This window comes from Metarhizium album (genome assembly GCF_000804445.1).
Source record: "Metarhizium album ARSEF 1941 chromosome Unknown scaffold_7, whole genome shotgun sequence".
Taxonomy (NCBI): domain Eukaryota; kingdom Fungi; phylum Ascomycota; class Sordariomycetes; order Hypocreales; family Clavicipitaceae; genus Metarhizium; species Metarhizium album.
The window spans coordinates 101,226-121,221 of record NW_024467581.1 but is presented as its reverse complement, the minus strand read 5'-3'; the positions used below and the strand labels follow the sequence as shown (position 1 = coordinate 121,221).

General features: G+C 55.1%; 8 protein-coding genes across 8 annotated transcripts; 2 read left to right on the top strand and 6 right to left on the bottom strand.

Moving 5' to 3' along the window:
- Positions 1-1,042: 1,042 nt before the first annotated feature.
- Positions 1,043-1,600, top strand: MAM_03508 (uncharacterized protein; the record flags this gene model as incomplete). The annotated part of the gene is made up of 1 exon (XM_040822307.1): positions 1,043-1,600. One exon carries the CDS (start codon positions 1,043-1,045, stop codon positions 1,598-1,600), a length of 558 nt encoding a protein of 185 aa, XP_040679450.1.
- A 778-nt stretch (positions 1,601-2,378) lies between these two features.
- Positions 2,379-3,848, bottom strand: MAM_03507 (signal recognition particle 54 kDa protein; the record flags this gene model as incomplete). Its single annotated transcript, XM_040822306.1, has 1 exon — positions 2,379-3,848. The coding sequence occupies one exon, from the start codon at positions 3,846-3,848 to the stop codon at positions 2,379-2,381; it is 1,470 nt and encodes a 489-aa protein (XP_040679449.1).
- Positions 3,849-4,878: 1,030 nt separating this feature from the next.
- Positions 4,879-7,042, bottom strand: MAM_03506 (transcriptional activator xlnR; the record flags this gene model as incomplete). The annotated part of the gene is made up of 3 exons (XM_040822305.1): positions 4,879-5,657; positions 5,736-6,161; positions 6,220-7,042. The coding sequence occupies 3 exons, from the start codon at positions 7,040-7,042 to the stop codon at positions 4,879-4,881; spliced, it is 2,028 nt and encodes a 675-aa protein (XP_040679448.1).
- A 1,283-nt stretch (positions 7,043-8,325) lies between these two features.
- On the bottom strand, positions 8,326-9,209 carry MAM_03505 (short chain dehydrogenase family protein; the record flags this gene model as incomplete). Its single annotated transcript, XM_040822304.1, has 2 exons — positions 8,326-8,636; positions 8,690-9,209. 2 exons carry the CDS (start codon positions 9,207-9,209, stop codon positions 8,326-8,328), a joined length of 831 nt encoding a protein of 276 aa, XP_040679447.1.
- A 1,741-nt stretch (positions 9,210-10,950) lies between these two features.
- On the top strand, positions 10,951-11,675 carry MAM_03504 (O-methyltransferase; the record flags this gene model as incomplete). Its single annotated transcript, XM_040822303.1, has 2 exons — positions 10,951-11,401; positions 11,464-11,675. The coding sequence occupies 2 exons, from the start codon at positions 10,951-10,953 to the stop codon at positions 11,673-11,675; spliced, it is 663 nt and encodes a 220-aa protein (XP_040679446.1).
- Positions 11,676-11,909: 234 nt separating this feature from the next.
- MAM_03503 (subtilisin-like protease) lies at positions 11,910-13,195 on the bottom strand (the record flags this gene model as incomplete). The annotated part of the gene is made up of 2 exons (XM_040822302.1): positions 11,910-12,853; positions 12,904-13,195. The coding sequence occupies 2 exons, from the start codon at positions 13,193-13,195 to the stop codon at positions 11,910-11,912; spliced, it is 1,236 nt and encodes a 411-aa protein (XP_040679445.1).
- Positions 13,196-14,645: 1,450 nt separating this feature from the next.
- On the bottom strand, positions 14,646-15,368 carry MAM_03502 (HAD-like domain protein; the record flags this gene model as incomplete). Its single annotated transcript, XM_040822301.1, has 1 exon — positions 14,646-15,368. The coding sequence occupies one exon, from the start codon at positions 15,366-15,368 to the stop codon at positions 14,646-14,648; it is 723 nt and encodes a 240-aa protein (XP_040679444.1).
- A 1,779-nt stretch (positions 15,369-17,147) lies between these two features.
- On the bottom strand, positions 17,148-18,582 carry MAM_03501 (subtilisin-like protease; the record flags this gene model as incomplete). The annotated part of the gene is made up of 4 exons (XM_040822300.1): positions 17,148-17,712; positions 17,810-17,985; positions 18,060-18,239; positions 18,310-18,582. The coding sequence occupies 4 exons, from the start codon at positions 18,580-18,582 to the stop codon at positions 17,148-17,150; spliced, it is 1,194 nt and encodes a 397-aa protein (XP_040679443.1).
- Between the last annotated feature and the right edge of the window lie 1,414 nt (positions 18,583-19,996).

The following is a 19,996-nucleotide window of genomic DNA, read 5'->3' as shown; positions in this document are numbered from 1 at the left end:
GTTGTATTACAACGGCGAGGTGAAGTTGCGATGTGAGGCCAGATTTAGCTCGTTCAGAGGTCATCAAAGACTGTCTTGTCGAGGACTTGCTGGCGACAGAACAAAAAATTGTTACTCTTCCCACTTGGCACACACGTCATACCTTGCACGTGTTGTATCCAGCCATCTGTAAACGGAGAGTATGGTGTCACACGGAGGTTGATGACACAAGGGCTGTAGCCACGATGCCTGGCGCAGAAGGCTGCTGCATAAATAGAAGCCTCTGGCCGCCAAGGACCTTTTGGAGAGCCAAGACCTTTAATATCAAAGTGCGTTACGTATAAAATCGAGCCAAGGCGCTTCAAGCCCGCTTTTTACACTGCTGCAGACGCCCCTTGTCATATATAGTACGAAGTAAGTTGCTTCCCACATTACATCAAATCAAATTTCATCATCTGCTGCCCAAGCCTGATGTAACAAGGGCTCCATGGAGGGCTCCGAGCGACGTGACTCGCTTCAAAGATCGTCTCGCATAACATGAAAGGTCATCGAGGCTTAAATCCGAGGCTAGCGTACGAGCACACGATGCTTCCTGCGTGTGTAACCTGACCTAGACGATTGCAGCTATTGGAAGTGGAGGAGAAAAGGGGCTCCGTGTACGTGTAGCATCCAACTGCTCTCCAGACACACGTCCATGACAAGTTCTGTGAGATGTCGGCATGAAAACTTTTCTCGTCCCGACATGATACTTACATCTTCAGCATGCGTCATGGACCATCAAAACCCCCACGATAGATAGCTGACATGGCTGTTCTTGTACGTCTTGGTCACGACATGTGCGCCGAGGAGCCGCCTCACGCGTCCGGCTGGCCGCGAAGCCCGCGCAGCTCGATGTTTCAACAAGCGCCTCGAATGCAAAGTCGCGGGCGCGTGAGCGTGAGACTTGTCGACGCCGAAAAGCATTCATCAAGCCGCCCAGTTGCCAGTCCTTGCCCGACTCTCTCCCATCTTGACCCATAGCCCCGTGTCCACTGTCTCTCTGGAAGTATCTTCCGCCGTCAATATGATCGGTCCTGATGATAGATTCTTCGGCCCCAGCGGCGCCATTTATCCTGGAGGCCCAAGCACCTGGCCCATCATCGACTGGCATCAGCGGCGCCTCGTTTCAGTCACAATGGACGAGGAGCTGGAATCGGAAGATCCTGCCACTGAACAGCTTGTCAAGCACATTGACACCCTCGCACCCGTCGTCTATGCAACCCACGTCTCCTCTAGCAACGGCGGCTCAATATCGACGTCGACGGATCCAGAGGATGACGAGACACGCTGTGTTTACCACCCCGTCTCAGAATTCCGCCGGGTGCTCAGGGAATGGTGTGACAGGCGGCGAGCCCGTAAACAAATCGCCGTCTACACAGAGGCGCCTGGTTTCCTGGACTGGCCACCGCTTCCCGATCCATCGCTTTCTGAAGTTGAAACCCACTACGCAGACAAGACTGTGAAGGAGGTGATGAAGGTGTATGATTGGAAGAGAACCGAGTTGACGAAACGAGGCGAGACCATCTTAAACTGGCAGCGTCCTCCTCAACGGTTGAAGGGGCAACCCAGATCATCAAAGTGACTTTACTACCGCTTGGTTCGTGGTCAAGCAGGTGCTCTGTAAGCCTACCTGGCGATATCAGCAAAGACATCGAGCAGGCTCCTGGCGCCCAGTACACTCCTTGTTGACATATGGTATTGTTGCCGGTTTCTTGCCCATGAGACTACTGAAAGAATCGTCTTGCAGAAACGTGGATGAAGTAACAATCAACAATCTCTTACGAACGACCCGTATCTCCAAATGCAAAATTCCTTCAACGATTAACCCACGACCGAGTATAGTAGCCCAAGCGTGAAAACTAGAAGCCAGCTGACGAAAGTATCGTATGCTGCGTCATCTTAGACTCCGTTCCAGCAGCATGAAAAACTTACACAGCACGAGTATTAAGCGCATGATATTTATATTCAGCTAGGCAAGGAGCAGTCATAAGACCGTGCTCGCCATGTGACAAATACAACATCCTCGGTGCTTCTCGAGGCCGCGGCAGCTCAGGTACCTGGCATTATCAGCCCTTTTGTCCACAACTTCATGTCGGAAATTGCCCTGCTTGCAAACATTGGTTGAAACGCGCAACACCACATGGCGATACCCTGGATACTAGAAGGAAAATTGATGGAAAATACCAACGGTTCGTCATATGTCATATGCATTTTTTGTTCCTTGTCAATCATAACCATGTAGCCTAAACGCCAACGCAACAAAACATAATATATATGCTCGCCGCTGTGTCACCATGATTCGAAAAGCCGCCCTCGTCTCGTGCCCGTCTTCCATCCCATCCCTTGGGGCCGGCCACTCATCACCTCCTTCCACGGCCACTCCCGCCCGGCGTGCCCGGCATACCACCTCCCATCCCCATCTGCCTCATCATCGCCTGCATGTCCATGCCACCAGGCATGCCGCCTCCTCCACCGAGCATCTTCATCAGTGATCCCATGTCAGGCATGCCGCCGGCCCCGCCAGCGCCGCCCATGCTCTGGAGCCGCTTCTGCATCGCCGCCATCTGTTGAGCTTTATTGCCGCCGCCCATAGCCTGCTGCGCGCGTTGCATGTTCTTCATGTTGCCGCCCATCTTTTTGGCCATGCCAGCCATCATGCGCTGCTGCGTGAGGAGATCTTCCACCTCACGCACCGAAGTTCCCGAGCCGCGGGCTATTCTGGTCATTCGTGTGGGCTGCTCGATCAGGATCTTGCCGTCCGAGTCCAGTTCCTTGTCTGTCATAGAGTCGCAAATGTAGATCATGCGCTTCAGCTTGGCGCTGCCTTCTTCGTCGTCCATCCCCTGCATCATGTTGCTCATGCCCGGGATCATGCCGGCCATTTTAGACAGGGGCCCCATCTTCATAATGTTGGACAGCTGGTCGCGGAGATCGCGGACCGTGAAGATGCCCTCTTGTATGTGCTTGATTGTGTCTTTTTGGTTCAGGTTCAGCGACTGAACGTGCTCCACCAGGCCGGCCATGTCGCCCATGCCCAGCAGCTTCTGGACGAACTGCTGCGGGGCGAAGCGTTCCAGGTCCAGCATGTGCTCACCGGTACCGATGAACACGATGGGTGTGTGTGTTGCCGCCACGGCAGAAATGGCACCACCACCGTGGGCATGCCCGTCTGTCTTGGTGATGATAATGGCTCCGAAATCAGCCGCTTCCTTGAACGCCTTGGCCTGCGACTCTGCCTGCTGACCGATGGAAGCATCCAGCACCATGATGGTTTCGTCCGGGCGGATTGCTGTCTGGATATCAATCATTTCCTGGAACAGTGCCGACTCCTGACGATGCCTGCCCGACGTGTCGACGATAATCACGTCAAACTTCTCCTTCTTGAACTGCTCCACTCCGGCGCGGGCGACGGCCGCGGGATCGGTCTCCGTGAGAGAACCATAGTATGGAATCTTGGCCTTTGTCGCATTCTGCTTCAGCTGGTCAAACGCACCAGCTCGGAAGGTATCTGCGCACACTAGGCACGCCCGGAAACCTCTTGTTTGATAGTGTCGCGCAAGCTTGGTACAAGTCGTTGTTTTGCCGGCACCCTGGAGACCAACAAACATAATGACGTTCGGCTTCCCTTTTCTCGGCTTGAATGGCTCGGCGTGCGGGTCGACTAGTCGGACAAGCTCGTCAAATACGGCTTTTTGGATAAGGCGTTTCTTGTTGACCGCGGGCGGGACGTCCTTGAAGTTGACTGTGGCTTTGATGGATTTTCGCAGCTGCATGACGAGCTTTACGTTGACGTCGGCTTCCAGGAGGGCGGAGCAAATCTCTTTCAACATGTTGTCAAACGCCTACATTCCGCTGACTGTTAGCTCAACGGAATTCATTGTTGCGACTTGATATAGAAAGCTTCGTGCGCGGCCTACCTTCTCGTCGAGATTCTGGTCCCTCGTCAGGTTGGTGACCGCCGCGTTGATACGGCGGCCAAGATCTTGAAGAACCATAGCGGCAGGCGTATCAAGACCTTTTGTCTTGATACAATGTTGTCTTGTGGTCGTGGCACTGTTGGACCATTTGGCAATTGGCATGTAGTCACTTGCCGCGGCGCAGGCACATTTAGGTGGGCTTTCGGGGAAAGGCATTAATTTTCTTCCGGTGGGTAGAGGCGGCTATGTCAAGCTACCCTAGAGCTCCTCGGGCCTTTCTCTCGAATATGACTGCAGTTGCGCACGCAAGTTGTAACGAGATAGCTCTCGTTAGGAATAGTAAAAATGATAATAGGCTTTGAACCCAGGTATCTCCTAATTTTCTTGTGTTGCAAGACTATATCTTATTCATGCGTTGTCTTCAATTGTATGACTCAACTTCCTGGTTTGCATTCAAAGGTTTTTCATTCAGTTTATTCCCTCAAACATACACAACCGTATCTTGGTAGTGCCTCTTTATAAATATTGTACAACTGCACGGCCTCTGATGTAGGTGTAACGCCACTACGTAGAAGACGAGAACTTATTGAGGTGCCAGACTACAACATGACAAAAGTGGCGATAAGTGAGTGTTCATGCCATCGACGTCTCAAGGAAAGAAACTTTGCATTCTACGATGGCGTCCCAGACGGTGAGATGACGTACATTTAACGCAGAATTCTCCGAATCAGGATGGGTGCAAGGCCAATCATCTACAGAGCCAACCCTTTTGCACCCTTGGTCCATCTATAAAGAGATAGGGCTCTGCGCCTTGCCCGATGTTCTTCCCAATCGGTAGTGCCGGTTCCTCCTCGTACACTGTATAATATAGATCGTACCACTCTTCGAAAATTTTTCTGGTCAAAACGTTCGCTTAGTTTGTGCCTGTGACATAATGGAGGAATTAAAGTACCTGAAATTCAGTATTTAATGTAACAACACAGACTTCATGGGCTCGGATGATATTCTCGCATGCTTGTTCCACGGACTCGTTGGGACCAAGCTGTGGCATGCGGTCCGCAAAGAGAAGCAGAATAAAACTACCCTGAAGAAGGTAAATTCCGAAGAGGTAGGACATGAAAGTGAGCTCGGGATCAATGTTGAGAATGGTCGACACGGATTGGGATGCAGAAATGGCATGCGACGCGCACTCGGTGAAGTGTTCTGAAGTGATCCAGTCATCGCCACCGTCTAACATGGAAATAGCATCCCATTTGCCATGTAAAAGGACGTGAAGGACGTGTAGAATGTGGGTGCTATAAGCCATAACAAGTCGAACTTTGGATTGGTCTGCTTGGTATAATGATGATGACGATGATGACATGTTAGAACCGGGGCCTGGCACGTCGCTTAGCAAGTCTCGTCCATCCTGCCCAGGTATCTGGAATGCCGTAGATGGCGGGACAATAGCAGCATTACGGCCTAGTGCATTAAGACTAAGCTCGTAGTCAGACAAGAGATGTTGTACAACGGATATGGAGTATGCGTCGCCTTGTTGACTAAGCCGAGGGTGTCGTCGTCGATGATGAATCTCAATAATGTCACCGAGGATGGCCATGAGAGGAAGAAAGTATTCGAGGTATCCAGTCCCTGTTGCAAGAACCGGAGGGCCCATGGTTCTCGCAGGGAGGTCCCGAGGCGGGATGGCGTCTAAATTTTCCCAAATACGTTCCGAAAGCGGAGCTGCAAATTGTCAGCGATCAAGAACAACAGACTATGCTTTTACTAACGGGGCAAAGACTTATGGGGTTTAACACGAACTGTAGACCTCACAATACGAATCTGGCATGGAGAGGACCGTGTTGAAAGACAGGCTCAAATGTCTGTCGAGACTGTAGAGTAGCCAAAATACTCGCCTTCGTTCCTCTCGCCGCTCAAACTCAACGTAGGTCGCATCAGAGCGATCCCTGTGGCAGGAGCACAGAGGGTTCGCACATGGCGAGACTGAAGCCTGGCACCGCTCGTCCTCTCGATTCAATTGCAGGGAGAGAGTTAGCCTTACAGCTTTCGACCACCACTTGTAACAGTCAGACTTGAAATCGCTACCGGAAACGGCGATAGATAACAGGATAAAAGTAAGGACATCGTCCACACCCCCAGCTGGCTCGTTTGCCGCTGTGGTTGTTGGAACAGATGCGCAGTTGGTCCACCCGGGAATGGGCATCTCGTTTTCGGCTCTTAAACCACCTAGCCAAATGTCAGCGACTCCCCTGATAGACGATTACATCAAGACTGGTCCTTGTACCATGGATTCGACGCCAGCGATCTGGATCCCGTTCAGAAATCAAGGATATAGCCAGATCGTACAAGTCATTCACTACCTTTGCACGCGTCCCAGGTACGTGGAGAAGCATAACATCCGCCGTTTGTGCAACACACCATAATATTGTTGCCAGAAGCGCAGGAGTAGCATATCTCGGGTTGGTTGGATGGAGAACAGATTTTTTGCGGAATATGCGAGTGAGGATGTACGGCGAGGCACCGCGGAAGAGTGAGCTTCCAGGATCTGTGAGGAAAATATCGAGCAGCTCGCATGCTACTGAAGCTGGAAGTATGTTTCGTATATAAGGCAAGACTGGATCAAGAAATCTGTAACAACAATCCTCGGTTGGAGCTCTTTGAAGGAGGTCGGGCGACGAGCCATTGACGACTGTAGCAATGCTGAAAGATTCCCGAAATCCGTCGGTACTAGCCGTAGACCTGAACGAAGCACGATGGGGGTAGGTTCTTCGGTATTGGTGTGCTCTACTGAAGTTGGCTGGGGATGGATAACCGACACTATCATCTGATATGAGTGCCTCTGAGTCTGCAGCATGGTTATCTGAGAAAGTGGCCGCCGACGAACCTGCTGGGGGCCGGAACGCAGGGGGATCAGAGGCAGCACTTTTGTGCAGACCTGATTGAATAAGAGAAGTAACGGACATGGGGGTGGATATGCGTCGTCTTTTGTCAGGAGACCGGGTGCCGTGTGAGATGACAGTTCCTGCACGAGTACCTAGCGGATGGTTGTCAATGGACAGGTTGTTCGCCGCGGGAGAGTTGCTGCGCTGGTCTGCTCGAACAGACATGGATGGAGGCTGCTCGTCGGCAACCTCTGATGTACTGGAAGGTGATGCTGACAGTGGTGACGGTTGAGTTGCAGGTCCATCGTCGTGGGTGCGTGTTTGAGGCACGAGGCGTTTTGATTCGGGCTGGAACTTGACCGGGGCAGAGGCTGGCAGACGGCCTCGCTTCTTGACTTCCCGATTATACCGACAAGAGTATCCATAGTCTTTGACAAGATGGGAAACATGAGTTAGTTTGTTGATCGTGTGTGGTTATAGCAATTGGCAGTGACCAGGCTGTGTGTGCAGTTACCAGGACATGCCAGCATTTGTAACAAACAAACAGGTGATGCGCTCAGTATTTATGGCACGAAAGAAAGGCATTCTCACCCTGACATCTACGGCAGGGACTAGAAAACGGGCCTCGGTTAGTACGGATGTCGGACTTGAAGAGCCGAGGAAACATTGAGCGCAGTGAGACTTGCCATTCACCGTCACAGCGAGTCCTTGAGGCGCTGCACTTGTCGCAGGCCCTCCTCGTGCGCTTTCTTGGCCTGGCATGCTCTTGCTGGGGGACAAAAACATGCTCCTCAGATTGGCTTGTGTCGTTGCCGGATGGCAGCACCGACTGTTGGGGCATGGCGAGTGGCTGTGGGACGTCCCGTCGAAGCCGGAGGCGTGGGTTAAACGCCAATACGGAGAATGGAGAGGGGATCAGAAATAGCCGCGGTGGATGAATGCAGGTCTTGGATGGGCAAATGGCGCCAGGTCTTGGTGTTGCACACAAGGGTGAGACGGGACGGTGAGAATTGCATGTCCGTTCCCATGGGCCATGTATGTGGTGGATGTCTGAGTGGCTGACGAATCGTGCACGCTGCTGGGGAAGGCGCCCAGTGCCTAGGTACTAAGTAAGTACCTACCTTCCTAGGTACTTGATTTGAGTTCCTACCTAGGTACTCCGTAGGTACCTAAGCTGACCGTACACGGCTTGCACGTGACGGCACGCCTTTTGGGCCACACTGCGGGTTTCTCCAAAATATCCTCCCTTGACCCAGCTTCTCCCCGCAGGTGCCGTCAGGGGTACCGCACACATTGTACACTCTTCTTTCTTTGTGCCCAGAACTCGTGGCTGAAGCCAAGCCATTGATGTGTCGTGGCTCAATCGTCCACAGGGTGGATGGAGGCCCTTCGTTCCGGGTTCACAGGGTTCATCCTCAAAAGTGCCAGAAACCACCAAAACCCACAGCTTCTCCGTGACGGGCGTGCGTACTTAGGTGGGGTGTTGTCATACCGGTATGTCGATGTATTCATATCCAAGCCCCATCAACCTGGTACACACTGCCACTGACAAATGTGCTCTCAGGACCTAGCAAGAACACAATCACATTTGCCGTCTCCTCCGCCGTGCCCTGTCTCCTGAACGCAGACGGGTCGTCAAAGGGTGCGTCTTTTGCTCTGCCGGCAAAATCCCAATTCTTTTGCATGAGCGGCGTGTAGATGGCGCCCGGAGCCACCGAGTTGACGCGGATTTCGCGGTCGCCAGCTTCCAGCGCCGCGGCCCTGGTGAGGCCGATGATGCCGTGTTTGCTGGCGTCGTAGGCGGCGTGTTTCGCGAACCCTACGGATCTGTTGTTAGCAAGGATGTGTATGGAATCTGGGGGAACATCTTACCTTTAAGACCGTGGACGGACGAGACATTGACGATCGAACCACCATCAACAATGTTCCGCAGCTCTGCCCGCAGGCTATACATTGTGCCCGTCAGGTTGACGCCGATAATCTTGTCCCACTCCTCGTCCTCCAACTCTGCCACAGATGCAATCCCATGGCCCTTGCCTATGATACCGGCGACATTCGCCGCCCCGTCTAGACGGCCGTACTTGTTGATGATGGAGGCGACCCAGCCGTCTACCTCGACTCGCTTGGAGACGTCAACTCTAGTAATCATGGGCGGTATGTGCGGTGCTGGCAGGCTGGAAAAGTACGCCTCGGCATCCTTGATGGCTTCTAGGTCAATGTCTGCTATGCACACCGTTGCGCCTTTGCGGGAGAGCAGTTGCGCTGTGGCGAAGCCGATGCCGCTTGCGCCACCGGTGACCGCGTATACCTTGCCCCGGAGAGGGGTGCACGATGCGCTCTCTGTTTGGGTCATGACTGAAGATGTTGAACGGCGCGTTTTGACGTCGGCCATGTCGTGTGAGAAGGCAGATTCAACAACGGCATTCGTGGGTCTCCGCGTAGCTGTCAAACTCTGGTTCAAAAAGCGACTTGCAGGTGACCAAATGCATGGCGGCGAGTCTACACATGGCGTTTTGGGAGGCTGTTTCGCATCAAGGAGTCTGTTGGTTATATTCAAGGCGATGTAGGACAAAAGTTCCCCGTCTCAGCAGGAAACCCCCCTACGCATGGTACGCCATGACTCCAGTGTATACGGAGTGAAGTCCGTCCCCACCAGGTTAGACAAAAGCCCATCGTGTGAGTTACGTAGATTACGTATGCTAATAATATATCCTTCCGAACGCCATTCCGCGGAATACGATGGTCAATTCCCTTGCCTGCTAAATTCGGAGATGCAGATGAATGACCGGGATTGGCTGGAACAGTTTTCCACGTTTGAGAATAAATTGGGGCCGCCCGAAAGACGCACGGACCATGCCGCCCAAACATTCGGTCGAGCGCCGTCGGGACGAGCGGAGATTCATCAAACTCGTTGAAATACCCGACGGCAGACCCTCGCTTTGGTGCGACAAGAATCATTGCTGCCGACCCTATTGGGGGTGCATTTACTCCAGATTCCAAGCTGTTTATCTCGATCCGGAGCTCTTTACGTAAGTGACTCAATTTGCTACCTTTGCAGGGGACAGGTGCCGTGGGACGCTCGATAGCTGTCTCTCGCCGTCCATCCATCACACCCTAACCCTAGACGCTGCAAAATTTACCGAATTCTTAGCCGTAAACATCTAAAACAGCTCGTTGGGCGGTCGGATTGGAAATCAGCCGCCGGCTCATTAAAATTCACAGTGATAGCTCGGACAGTACAAACGGGCCTCGTGGCCAGGCTGTTCCAATAGGGCTTTGGGCCGGGCTCGATTCTCTGCGAGTAATTTCTCATTGTGCACGGGGCATGAATATTGGTCATTTCCTGCCCCCTGAGTTATACTATATTGAAAAAAAGGTACCGTCGCCAGGAGCTGCGAAATCGCTGGGGCGGCGGGCAGCAGTGACGACTGCTCTACGGACCCAAAAGACAAGCTCATCCATCCCCTTACGACTAGTAGTTGTACAAACTGAGGCCCAGGAGTATGCATACGCAGCTCAAGGTTGTGCCGTTTTCGGGTCAAAGGACGTATGCGATGAGATGCGGTGGGAGACAAATTCTTGACATCACGGAGTATCTGTCACGAGAACATCGACCCGCGAACAAGCGGCTGAGTTGCAAATGCGCTTGCAGCAGCAGCTCGCCGTTTCACTGCTGAGCTAGTCAACTGCCGCCGGCATCGGCTCCTTCAAGAAAGGTTTCCAAGCTGGCGGCGGGCTGATGTTGCGTCTTGTCTTGTCAGTTGTCCGTGTATACCATCTCTTCGGTGTACAAATTCCATCGGCCCGGACTCTGCCGCCGGCGCAGGCCGTATCGCCCAACGACAACTTGTCTCGGCATATTTCTCTCCAGTGTGTATTCCGGCCCATGCGTATGCTTACACTGTAGGCTGTCATGTCGGGGATATCGGACGTGTTTGGTTGCCGGCATCGTTCGAGAGGCGGGGTACCGACGCGCTTTAAATACAACAGGAGCCTCGTCGACACACGTACGTCCTTGAAGCTACCAAATCTGCAGGCGATCCAAGCCCCTTCCGGTCAGGTACGCGCGAGCTCACACTTGTACGATGCAATCGGACTCTGCGGCCTCGTACACGCCTCCCCCTGAGAACGCCATGGCCGGCGTGCCTAGACACATGGTCGACTTGCTCGACAGACTCCATGCCGAGTCGTGGAACCAAGAATCCAAGATGACCAGAGAGGACTTCAAGGACCGCACAATAGACGAGGTGATGCGCGACAAGTACATCGCCCTCGATCAAGACAAGGCGCAGTATGTGTACGCGCTGTGTCGCGCCACCGGCGCCAGAACCATCGTCGAAGCCGGAACCTCGTTCGGCGTCAGCACCATTTATCTCGCTCTCGCCGCTGCTGCGAACGCCGCCGGCGGGGGGAAGCCTGCCAGGGTTATTGCGACGGAGCACGAGCCGACCAAGGCGGCCACGGCCCGGGAGAACTGGCACCAGTGCGGCAAGGAGGTGGCTGATGTCATTGACCTTCGAGAGGGGGACTTGAGGGAGACGCTGAAAGACGAGGTCGACGACGTCGATCTCTTGCTTCTGGACAGTGAGTTTTGTCTGCAAAGGTCAAGGGTCAACGGCCGTGAGCGAGGCTGATTGCCTGGACAGTTTGGACGCCCATGGCCCTGCCGACGCTGCAGGTTGTCCAGCCCAAGATCCGGCCTGGGGCAGTTGTCATCGCCGACAACACCATGGGCTTCGGCGCCGGATACAAGGACTTTTTGGAGTACATGCGCGGCCCGGAAAGCCCATTCATCAGCCTGACCTTGCCGTACAAGAACGGGTTGGAAATGAGCGTTTACGTGCCGAGGCGCTCGTAGACGCATCAAAACGTGCTAGTTTCCTGCAACTCGATGTGATTTACCAAAGCATACTCTAGCTTGGGCTGTACTAAAATACGTCGTCCCAGAAGCGAATAGTTCCCGCGTCCATCCATCAGTTGCCTTCCTACATTACATTACCATGGTCTCATGCTGAAGAGGACATCTAGTTGACGTCGCAAGTCTTCAGTCGTCAGGGGAGAAGACGACATGCCACGCGTGCAAATTCCACTCTCACTGGCCAGGGACGTTGTTGTTTCCAACAAGGTTGGGAGAGCCACGAGAATCACTGACCTTGCCCTTGGTAGCCGTCGAAAGCAGGTGCCGAGTCGCTGGGCCGCCGGCAACACCCCGAGTAGACATGGCATAGACGGCAAGTCCAGCAATGTGCGGACAGGCCATGGACGTGCCAGATATGGTGACTGCGCTCGAATCATCCTGGTAGGAGGCAGACAGGACCATGGTTCCCGGTGCGAAAATGCCCACCGAAGGCCCAAAGTTGGAGTACCTGGCACGCCTCCAGTCGTCGTCGATGGCCGCAACGGCAACGGCACCCTGGGCAGAGGCCGGAGAAGAATCAGCCGCGTCGGCGGCCTCGTTGCCGGCGGCGACGACGGTCGTGATGCCGCGGGCTGACGCCTGGTCGACGGCTCGGTTGAAGGCCGTGGAGCGCGGGCCCCCGAGAGACATGTTTATGACGGCTCTGTCGGCGCGCTTGTTCGTCAGCACGTCCTTGACTGCCCAGTCGAATCCCGCGAGGATGTCCGACATCATGCCCGATTCGCCGTCCATGACCTTGACGGCAACCACGCTGGCCTTCTTGGCGACCCCGTACGTCTTGCCGGCAATGATTCCGGCAACGTGGGTGCCGTGGCCCACGGAATCGGCGTCCTGGTCGAAGGCACTGTACCCCTTCTGCACCCGTCCCTCGAACTCGCTGTGCGTGTCCCGGATACCGGTGTCGATGACGTACGCATAGGTGCCCTCGCCCGCGACGGCGTCGTATCTGTATCCCTGTGCCCCGGCGTGCCGGTGTGAAACTGCTGCCCGGCCCCAGGGAGCATCGTCCTGCTCCATGTAGGTCGTGTTCTGCTGCCTGGCCTTGAGATGGCGTTGCCCTTCGATGCCCACGTCGCCTCGAATCCAGGTGAGGCGCCAGACCTTGTCTTGTTCGACAGCTTCAACCTATCATGTGTCAGTTGTGTTCCGGTCCAGGGAAGGGCGTGACGTGCATCTTGGCTAGCCTTGATCTCGGCGAGGGTCTCCTTCTCAAACTGCCCGGCATAGCCACTAAACCCATAGGTTCCATCGTATACGCGCTCAATTCCTCGGTGGCCGGCGCTGACAGTGACGCCCGCATGTATACCTTTGATCCAGCTCATGTGACTGTGGAAGCTGCTTGTGGAAAGGCCATCTTTCAGCGTGACAATGTATTTGCCATCAGTCCTATTCCCCTCGCCCGCCAGAGACGGGGTGGCAAGCGCCAGTGCTGAAAGAAATAACCGCTTGACGTTTGACATGGTAACGGGACAGGTATAACGGTGACGATGTGCCCAAGTCGCGCCCTTCTTGACAAAGACAGACTTGGGGGGAGAACAGGAGGCTTATATGTGCGACCTCCTTCTTGTCTTCCCATGCGCCGTCCAAGCCAACCGACATACATCTATTGAGCAGTGCATCTTGTTGAGTTTACCACACACTGACAAATAAGGCACGCACTGGCCGTTCATCTGGGCCACATGGCGTCTAAAAATAAAAAAATAAAAATGCAGTGTTGTGTTGGCCAGACTGCGGATGAGCCAAGGGGCGCACACTGGTAGAAGCTGCGGTCGTACGAGGCTTGTGGAAGCTACAGAGCAGAGCAGAGCAGAGCAGAGCAGAGCAGAGCAGAGCAGAGCAGAGCACGGCAGAGCACGGCAGAGCACGGCAGATCATTTACGGAGCCCTAGTATCATCGTCTTTGTTGTCCATGCAGTCTGTTGGCCACCATGTCCCATCACCGCGCGAAATCCATCGAGAGCCACCAGGTTCGGCTGTACCACGTCGTGCCGTTAGATTGCACAATTAGAGATGCACATGTGGCGTGCTCGGAAAGATCAAGCAGATGCCCCATCCGGAGATGCTGGAATCATCCATGTGTAACGCGAAGCACCGTTTAAATTACGCGGTAGGCCTCAGGACTGCTCAGGCCAGTCTCGGCGAGCATCGGCAGCAGCCGTACGCTACGTCCAATTTCTTGGCAGGGACAACAACATTGATATCACGCGGATATCGAGCACAGCATTTTGCACGGACTCGGGGCCGAGGGTCCAGGTCCTGGCCCGGAAGCGAGATTCGAACCACCGACTGAGAAGGCACAGCCAGGTCTCCGAGATGGACAAGGATTCGCCAACGGTCGGTTTAGTATTGGCATATTTCCGAGCCCATGTTCATCTTAATCCAGCATGTTACTGGCTGGACGTCGGACTACCGGTGGTGCTGTCCAAGCTCGGCCGGGGGTTCTTTGTGATTCTGCACGGCAACAACTTGTTGGAAATGACGATGACGCCTGCAGCCGTTCCTGGCTAGTGCCGATGGGGGTTTTGTCATGATGGATAGACACGATGAACTACTCCGTACCGTCAAGGCGTTAGATGCGCAAAGATGATGAGACGTGCTGTTTGCACCAAGGCGTCAACTTGCAAGAGCACCAGAATCAACAACGCACCAACTGCTCGAGTTGCGCACACACGGTGGTCCAAAGCAATCCATGCAAACGTGCGCCCCGAGCGAAGGGTATCATTGCTGTGATGCTGCTTCTGGAGCTCCTGAGCAGCTGCATGCAACAGTCCGGCCCTGTGTATCAGGACACTTGCACGAACAAGAGGCATTTCGAAAGAGCAAGAGGTCGCAGACGATTCATGGCAACGCACAGTACTGTAATTCGCTACCGGAGCCCGTCAGCATTGCCTGCGCATACACAGTTGCAGACTACTTCCGCGCAGCCTCTTCGTCCAGAGCATCAGCCATGTCTCCCAGCGTGTCAAACTTCCAGTCATAGACCGCGTCCGCTCTGTTCCCCATCAGCGCACCCGGTCTCACAATCCAACTCGACTTGATACCCACGCTCTTCGCGGGATGGTGGTCGTGGAACTGGCTCTGCGCCGTCTGGAGGATCTGGTCCTTGCCGACGCCAAACTTGTCCTTGACCTCGCGGATCATGTACTCGAAATTGCGACGATGAGGCTTGTAGCTGCCGACATCCTGCGCCGTAATAATGAGAGGGAATGGAAAGCCCTGCAAAGGCCCGGCGTTGGTCTTTGCAAAGGATTCGCGATCCACATTGGACAGGATGACGAGCTTGCAGTGCTTCGACAGACGGCCCAGGGCAGCTACTGAATCAGCAAAGGCAGGCCATGTGCCGACCGACGCGCCGAAAGCCTCGCGTTCCTGTGCGCTCGGTTCCTTGAGGCCCAGCTTGGCGGCCACCTGGGGGAGGACGGCAGCCAAGAGTTTGTCGTATGTCAAGTCTGGTGATTTAGCTTGCTGGGCGGCTTCGCATCCGTGGAAGACTGTGAGAAGCTCCTGCCGTGGAAAATTCGCTCCATTGGCGTCTAGCAGAGGCTGAAGCGCGTCGAGGACACCCGTCTCCCAGTCTATAATGGTGCCGTAGCAGTCAAAAGTGAGGACTTTGTAGTCGGAGAGCCTGGCCATTATGACTTTCGCCTTGTGATGCTGCTTTTTTTCTTTTGGCGACTTGATGCCATAGCGGAAAGAAGGGTCCGGAAGCGAGGCCTCTTGGATAATATAGGCGTTCCAGAGGCAGTCAAAGCCTCATTCTACGCGCGTCTTCAGGATTCAGGCCATGTCAGTAGGAGCGGATGGCATCTGGGAGGGCGCCGAGCCCTTTGAACGACACGTCGACGACGCCCTTTGCCATGTCGATATTTACCCCGCCATTTGATCAAGGGACAAGCAAGACGACCCAGCGTGGACGCTCCCAAAGTACTCGGCATGTCGCTCAGATCCGGTCCCGGTCCCGGTCCACATCCGGACCACCCGTTTCAGGCAGGACTGGCACTCATTCTCGCAATCACAGACCAACTAAATACAACACGTAAGAGAGGTAGAAGAGGACAACAGAGGACGCCGCAGGCAAGTCCGTGAGACGACTTGGTAGCGATTCTAGCGAATACTGAACGCAGGTCAACGGGCGTAAGATTGGGTGTGAAGCGCCATATCCACGTCCTCATAAAGTCCTATGTGGTCCACCCACCCAGGTTCATGAATTTAGAGACCCCATCGGTGACATAGTCGTCCGTGTTGCAATTCCGTTCCCCTCTCCTGAACGCCACCGTAGGTGCTGCTGGACCACCAATAGCTCCCATGACAATGAGATTTGGCGACGACTTCTAGCACGACAGTGTCATCGCAGACAGCAGGCATCTCATCCAGAAAGTAGACGTACTTGCGATGACGCCCAATCCGCCAGCATCGGCATACGCCCTTGGTGAAGAAACAATCGCCCAGCCAGTTCAGTTCAACCTCTGTATTTTTCCAGTGCTCCTAGGCATCATGTGCAAAATGCCCAGACCTTGGCTGTGCTGCGCCTCAACGGAAGCAACATGAGTCTCCTTGGCAAACCACGCGCGCACTCTCGCAACTGGAAACAGAGAGCTCAGGTATTGCGCACAAGCGCACACACGGCGGGGAGGGGGCACACGTCACAATGTGACGTATCGAGAACCTCGGAAGTTGTTTCCTACCGACAAAACAGAAGATTGTGGACGAGCGTGTGTGCGTATGCCTCAACGCGTCACTGAGCTCCCGAGACACGGTTCCACGCCGGATACGGCCTCGTCTCTCGGCGCCAGGGCGCCTGACACTCGCAGCGCAAGGGGCGCTGAGTCAAGTTTGAGGCGGTCACCGAGTGCGTGGGGTGCCATTGCCAACGTTTGTCTTTGCTGAATCAAACTGAACCAACATGTCGGCGGATCAGAGTCGGGTGTGGTCGAGAGACGGCAGCAGTCCGTCGTGGCAGAACGGTAGATGCTTCGATAAGGTCTCTGCCCAAGCAGGATGCAGGAAACGACAATGCTCGCAAGGTATGCGGATGCCCAACACTTGCTACCGGTGCGAATGGCGAGGAAGCGGTGAAAGGAGAGAAATTCAGTCCAGACCGTCGAGGAGCCAAGAGTGTCGCTGCGTCCGTGGCCGAAGCGGCTCGGCAGTCATATCTGTTCAAGGAGGGGGGCGCCGGACGGTTCATAACAAGTGTAGCGAATGCAACGTGAAACATATATACGTAAGTTGAAAATAAAAACCGCTATGATGCTGGTGCATAATTCAGCCCCCCTCTGCTCGCTTTAACCTGCCCTAGTACATACGCGCCGTGACTCTCGCAGTCGGAGCCTTTCCCTCATCCGTGCAAAACTGAGTCGTCTTCTCACGCCCGCCTCCATCAAAGTCTCATCGCTGCTATGCTGCCCAGCGTTAGAACCGTACAGTGGAGTTGCCGCCGCCGCCGCCGCCGCCGCCGCCCTCGCCGTTGTTGATCAGGACGTTGGGGGTGCTGCCGGAAACGCCCGTGATGACATTCTTGAGGCCCTTGTCGACGATAAACTGGCAGAGGCCAGCGGCCGGCGTGCCCTTTCCGAGAAAGTAGGCGCCAATGCCGGCGACGTGAGGAGAGGCCATCGAGGTGCCGGAGATGGTGTTGGTCTTGCCGCCAATCCAGGTCGACAGGATGTCGGAGCCGGGGGCGAGGACGTCGACGATGGAGCCCGTGTTGGAATACTTGGCCAGAGCGTCGGACTTGGTCGTGGCGCCCACGGTGCAGGCGGACGGCTCCGAGGCAGGCGAGTAGGCGCTGGCATCCTCGCCGTCGTTGCCAGCAGCAACGGCGAGGAAGAGGCCGGCGGTCGTGATGCCCTTGGCGGCGTCGTTGACGGCGGCCGACTTCTCGCCGCCGAGGGACATGTTGACGACGACGCCCTTGGGACACGTCTGGTTCTTGGCCTCCTTGGCCACGTAGTCCATGCCGGCGATGACGGCGGAGCTGTGGGCTTGTTAGCGCCGTGACTGCAGACGGGATGGGATGGCATGGCATGGGATTTTGGGCGAGGGGCTCAGAAAGGGGGCCATGAAGAGCTTACTTGGAGCCGCTGCCGTCAGCGTCGAGGACCTTGACCCCAAAGATCTTGGTCTTCTTGGCGACGCCGTACGTCTTGGAGCCAATGGTTCCCGAGACGTGAGTGCCGTGGCCGTTGCCATCCGTGTCGTCCCCGTCGCCGGCAAAGTTCTTGAGGAACTTGGCGCGGCCCTCGAATTCCTATGCCGGGCTGTTAGCAAATTGCTTCTTGAGTCTCTTGTTTCTCCCCACTAATATCTGATTCATCAACGTACAGGATGGTCCGCCTCAACACCAGTGTCGATGACGAAGGCGCAGGTACCCTCGCCAGCGCTCGAATCGTAGGTGTACGTGGTGCTGTTGGGCTTTTGGCTGGAGAGACGGGCCAGGCCCCAGCCGGCATCCTCCTGGGTGTCGGTGATGGTCACGACGGCATCCTGCTCAATGTAGTCGACCTGCCAGGGCGAGATGTCAGCGTTCAAGGTAGGGCATCAGCGTTGCCGGCCTTTGCCGTGGCGGACTCACATTGGGGTCGGAACGGAGCTTGGCCAGCTCGTCGGCAGTAAGGGAGGCAGCGAATCCGTGGAAGAATTGGCTGTAAGTGTGGTCGGCATCGGCGGCGATGGAGGAGATGGCCGACGGGACGGAGGCGAGTCTGGCATCCGTCTTCATCTTGACAATGTACTTGCCCTCGATGAGCTGAGCATCACGGGGGACAAGCACGGGGGCTGGGAAGGACCGCTTAGCAGGGGCGGCCATGGCCACGGGAAGGGCGGCGAGGAGGGTTGAGACCTTCATGACGACTGTGGGTGATGGCAATCGTTGGCGACTGGGCCCGTGTGAGAAAGGTAAAGATGAAAGGGGCAGGGCGACAATGAACAATTGAACGGGTCTATCAACGAGTCTGCCAGAGATGCTCGAACCACGGGGTGAAAACAACAAGTGAGGGAGAGGGGCAAGTGTCCAGGAGGAGGGCGGACGGTGCTGCTTGGTCTCTTCGTCCCTTCTTCCATCATTCGGTGGGAGGAAACGAAGCTATTTAACTCTTGGACCTCGGTGTAAGTAAGTTCCAGCTCGTCGCCTCCGGCTTCGCACCCGGCCATGAATGACATGACACTGCTGGAAGCCAGGGCAAAGATCCCTGCGACCGGATCATCCCCAGCGTTCCCAGTACTGAGGCAACCCCGAGGTCATCAGTAATCCAGCTGGGACTTTGTTCTCGGAGTTTCATCATCCACATGGCCCCAGAAATCTGTTGCCTCGTCCCTCAAGGGCAAGGTCACCCGCAGACGTCTCGTGTACCTGGCTGGACATACGACGTGCGCTACCGGGGGTCGAGGACGAAGCCAAGTCGGTCTTGGACGCGGTAGGAGTGCCTAATGGAGCCGTATCGTCACTGACAGCACCTGAGGCGATCACGAAAAAAGGGTACAGGCCGCATTGACCCTTGACCGAGAGGTGACTTGCAATGGCAGCACGCTGGCAAAGCGTGGCTGACTCGAATGCTTCCCTAGTGCTGCAACCCATCTCATGTGAGCGGCCATGGTTAAGCCTCATGTCCTCCTTGAAAGAGACGAATAAGCGCCGATCTGCCCTGCACTAGCCTCCACGTCAAAGCTTAGCTTTCGCCTCACCTCGTCGACGACCGGTGCGGTGCGGTCTTCTCCACCACATCGGCGCCCCCGGGCGATGGATCATGGCCCTTGTTTACGAGTACCGGTGTATGCCAGCAACTGGTAACCTCTCTTGTTGCTTCTGTTATCTACATCGCCACCTACCTATTGCAGCCTAGGTCCGGGAACTTCTGGGGAACCAACGGGTCGAACGACTATCCTCAGGTCCCCTAGCACGACGAGGCATGGCCAGTTAGTTCCCACGTTCAGTAAACTGACTAGACCGATATCGCGATTTATAGTTTGACAACTGTTAGCTGTTGGGTGTCATGTGACGGTTCTCTCGGCACGACCAAGCCTTCCAAGGGTCCTGACTCCCAACGATATGTCAGTTTCGAGGGACAAAGGAAGCTTCTGCGCGTCAACACCACATGGTCATGTTTGTAGTGCGAGTTGACTCCCTTTTTTTAGGGAAAAAGAAATTAAAAAAATCCCCGAACGACTAGCCAAGGGCAAGTGGTGGCAAGGAATTAGGTCAAGTCCGTCGAGGACAATGCCGCGGTGGGCATGTAGGATGCTGTGATGCCGCGGCTAACGCC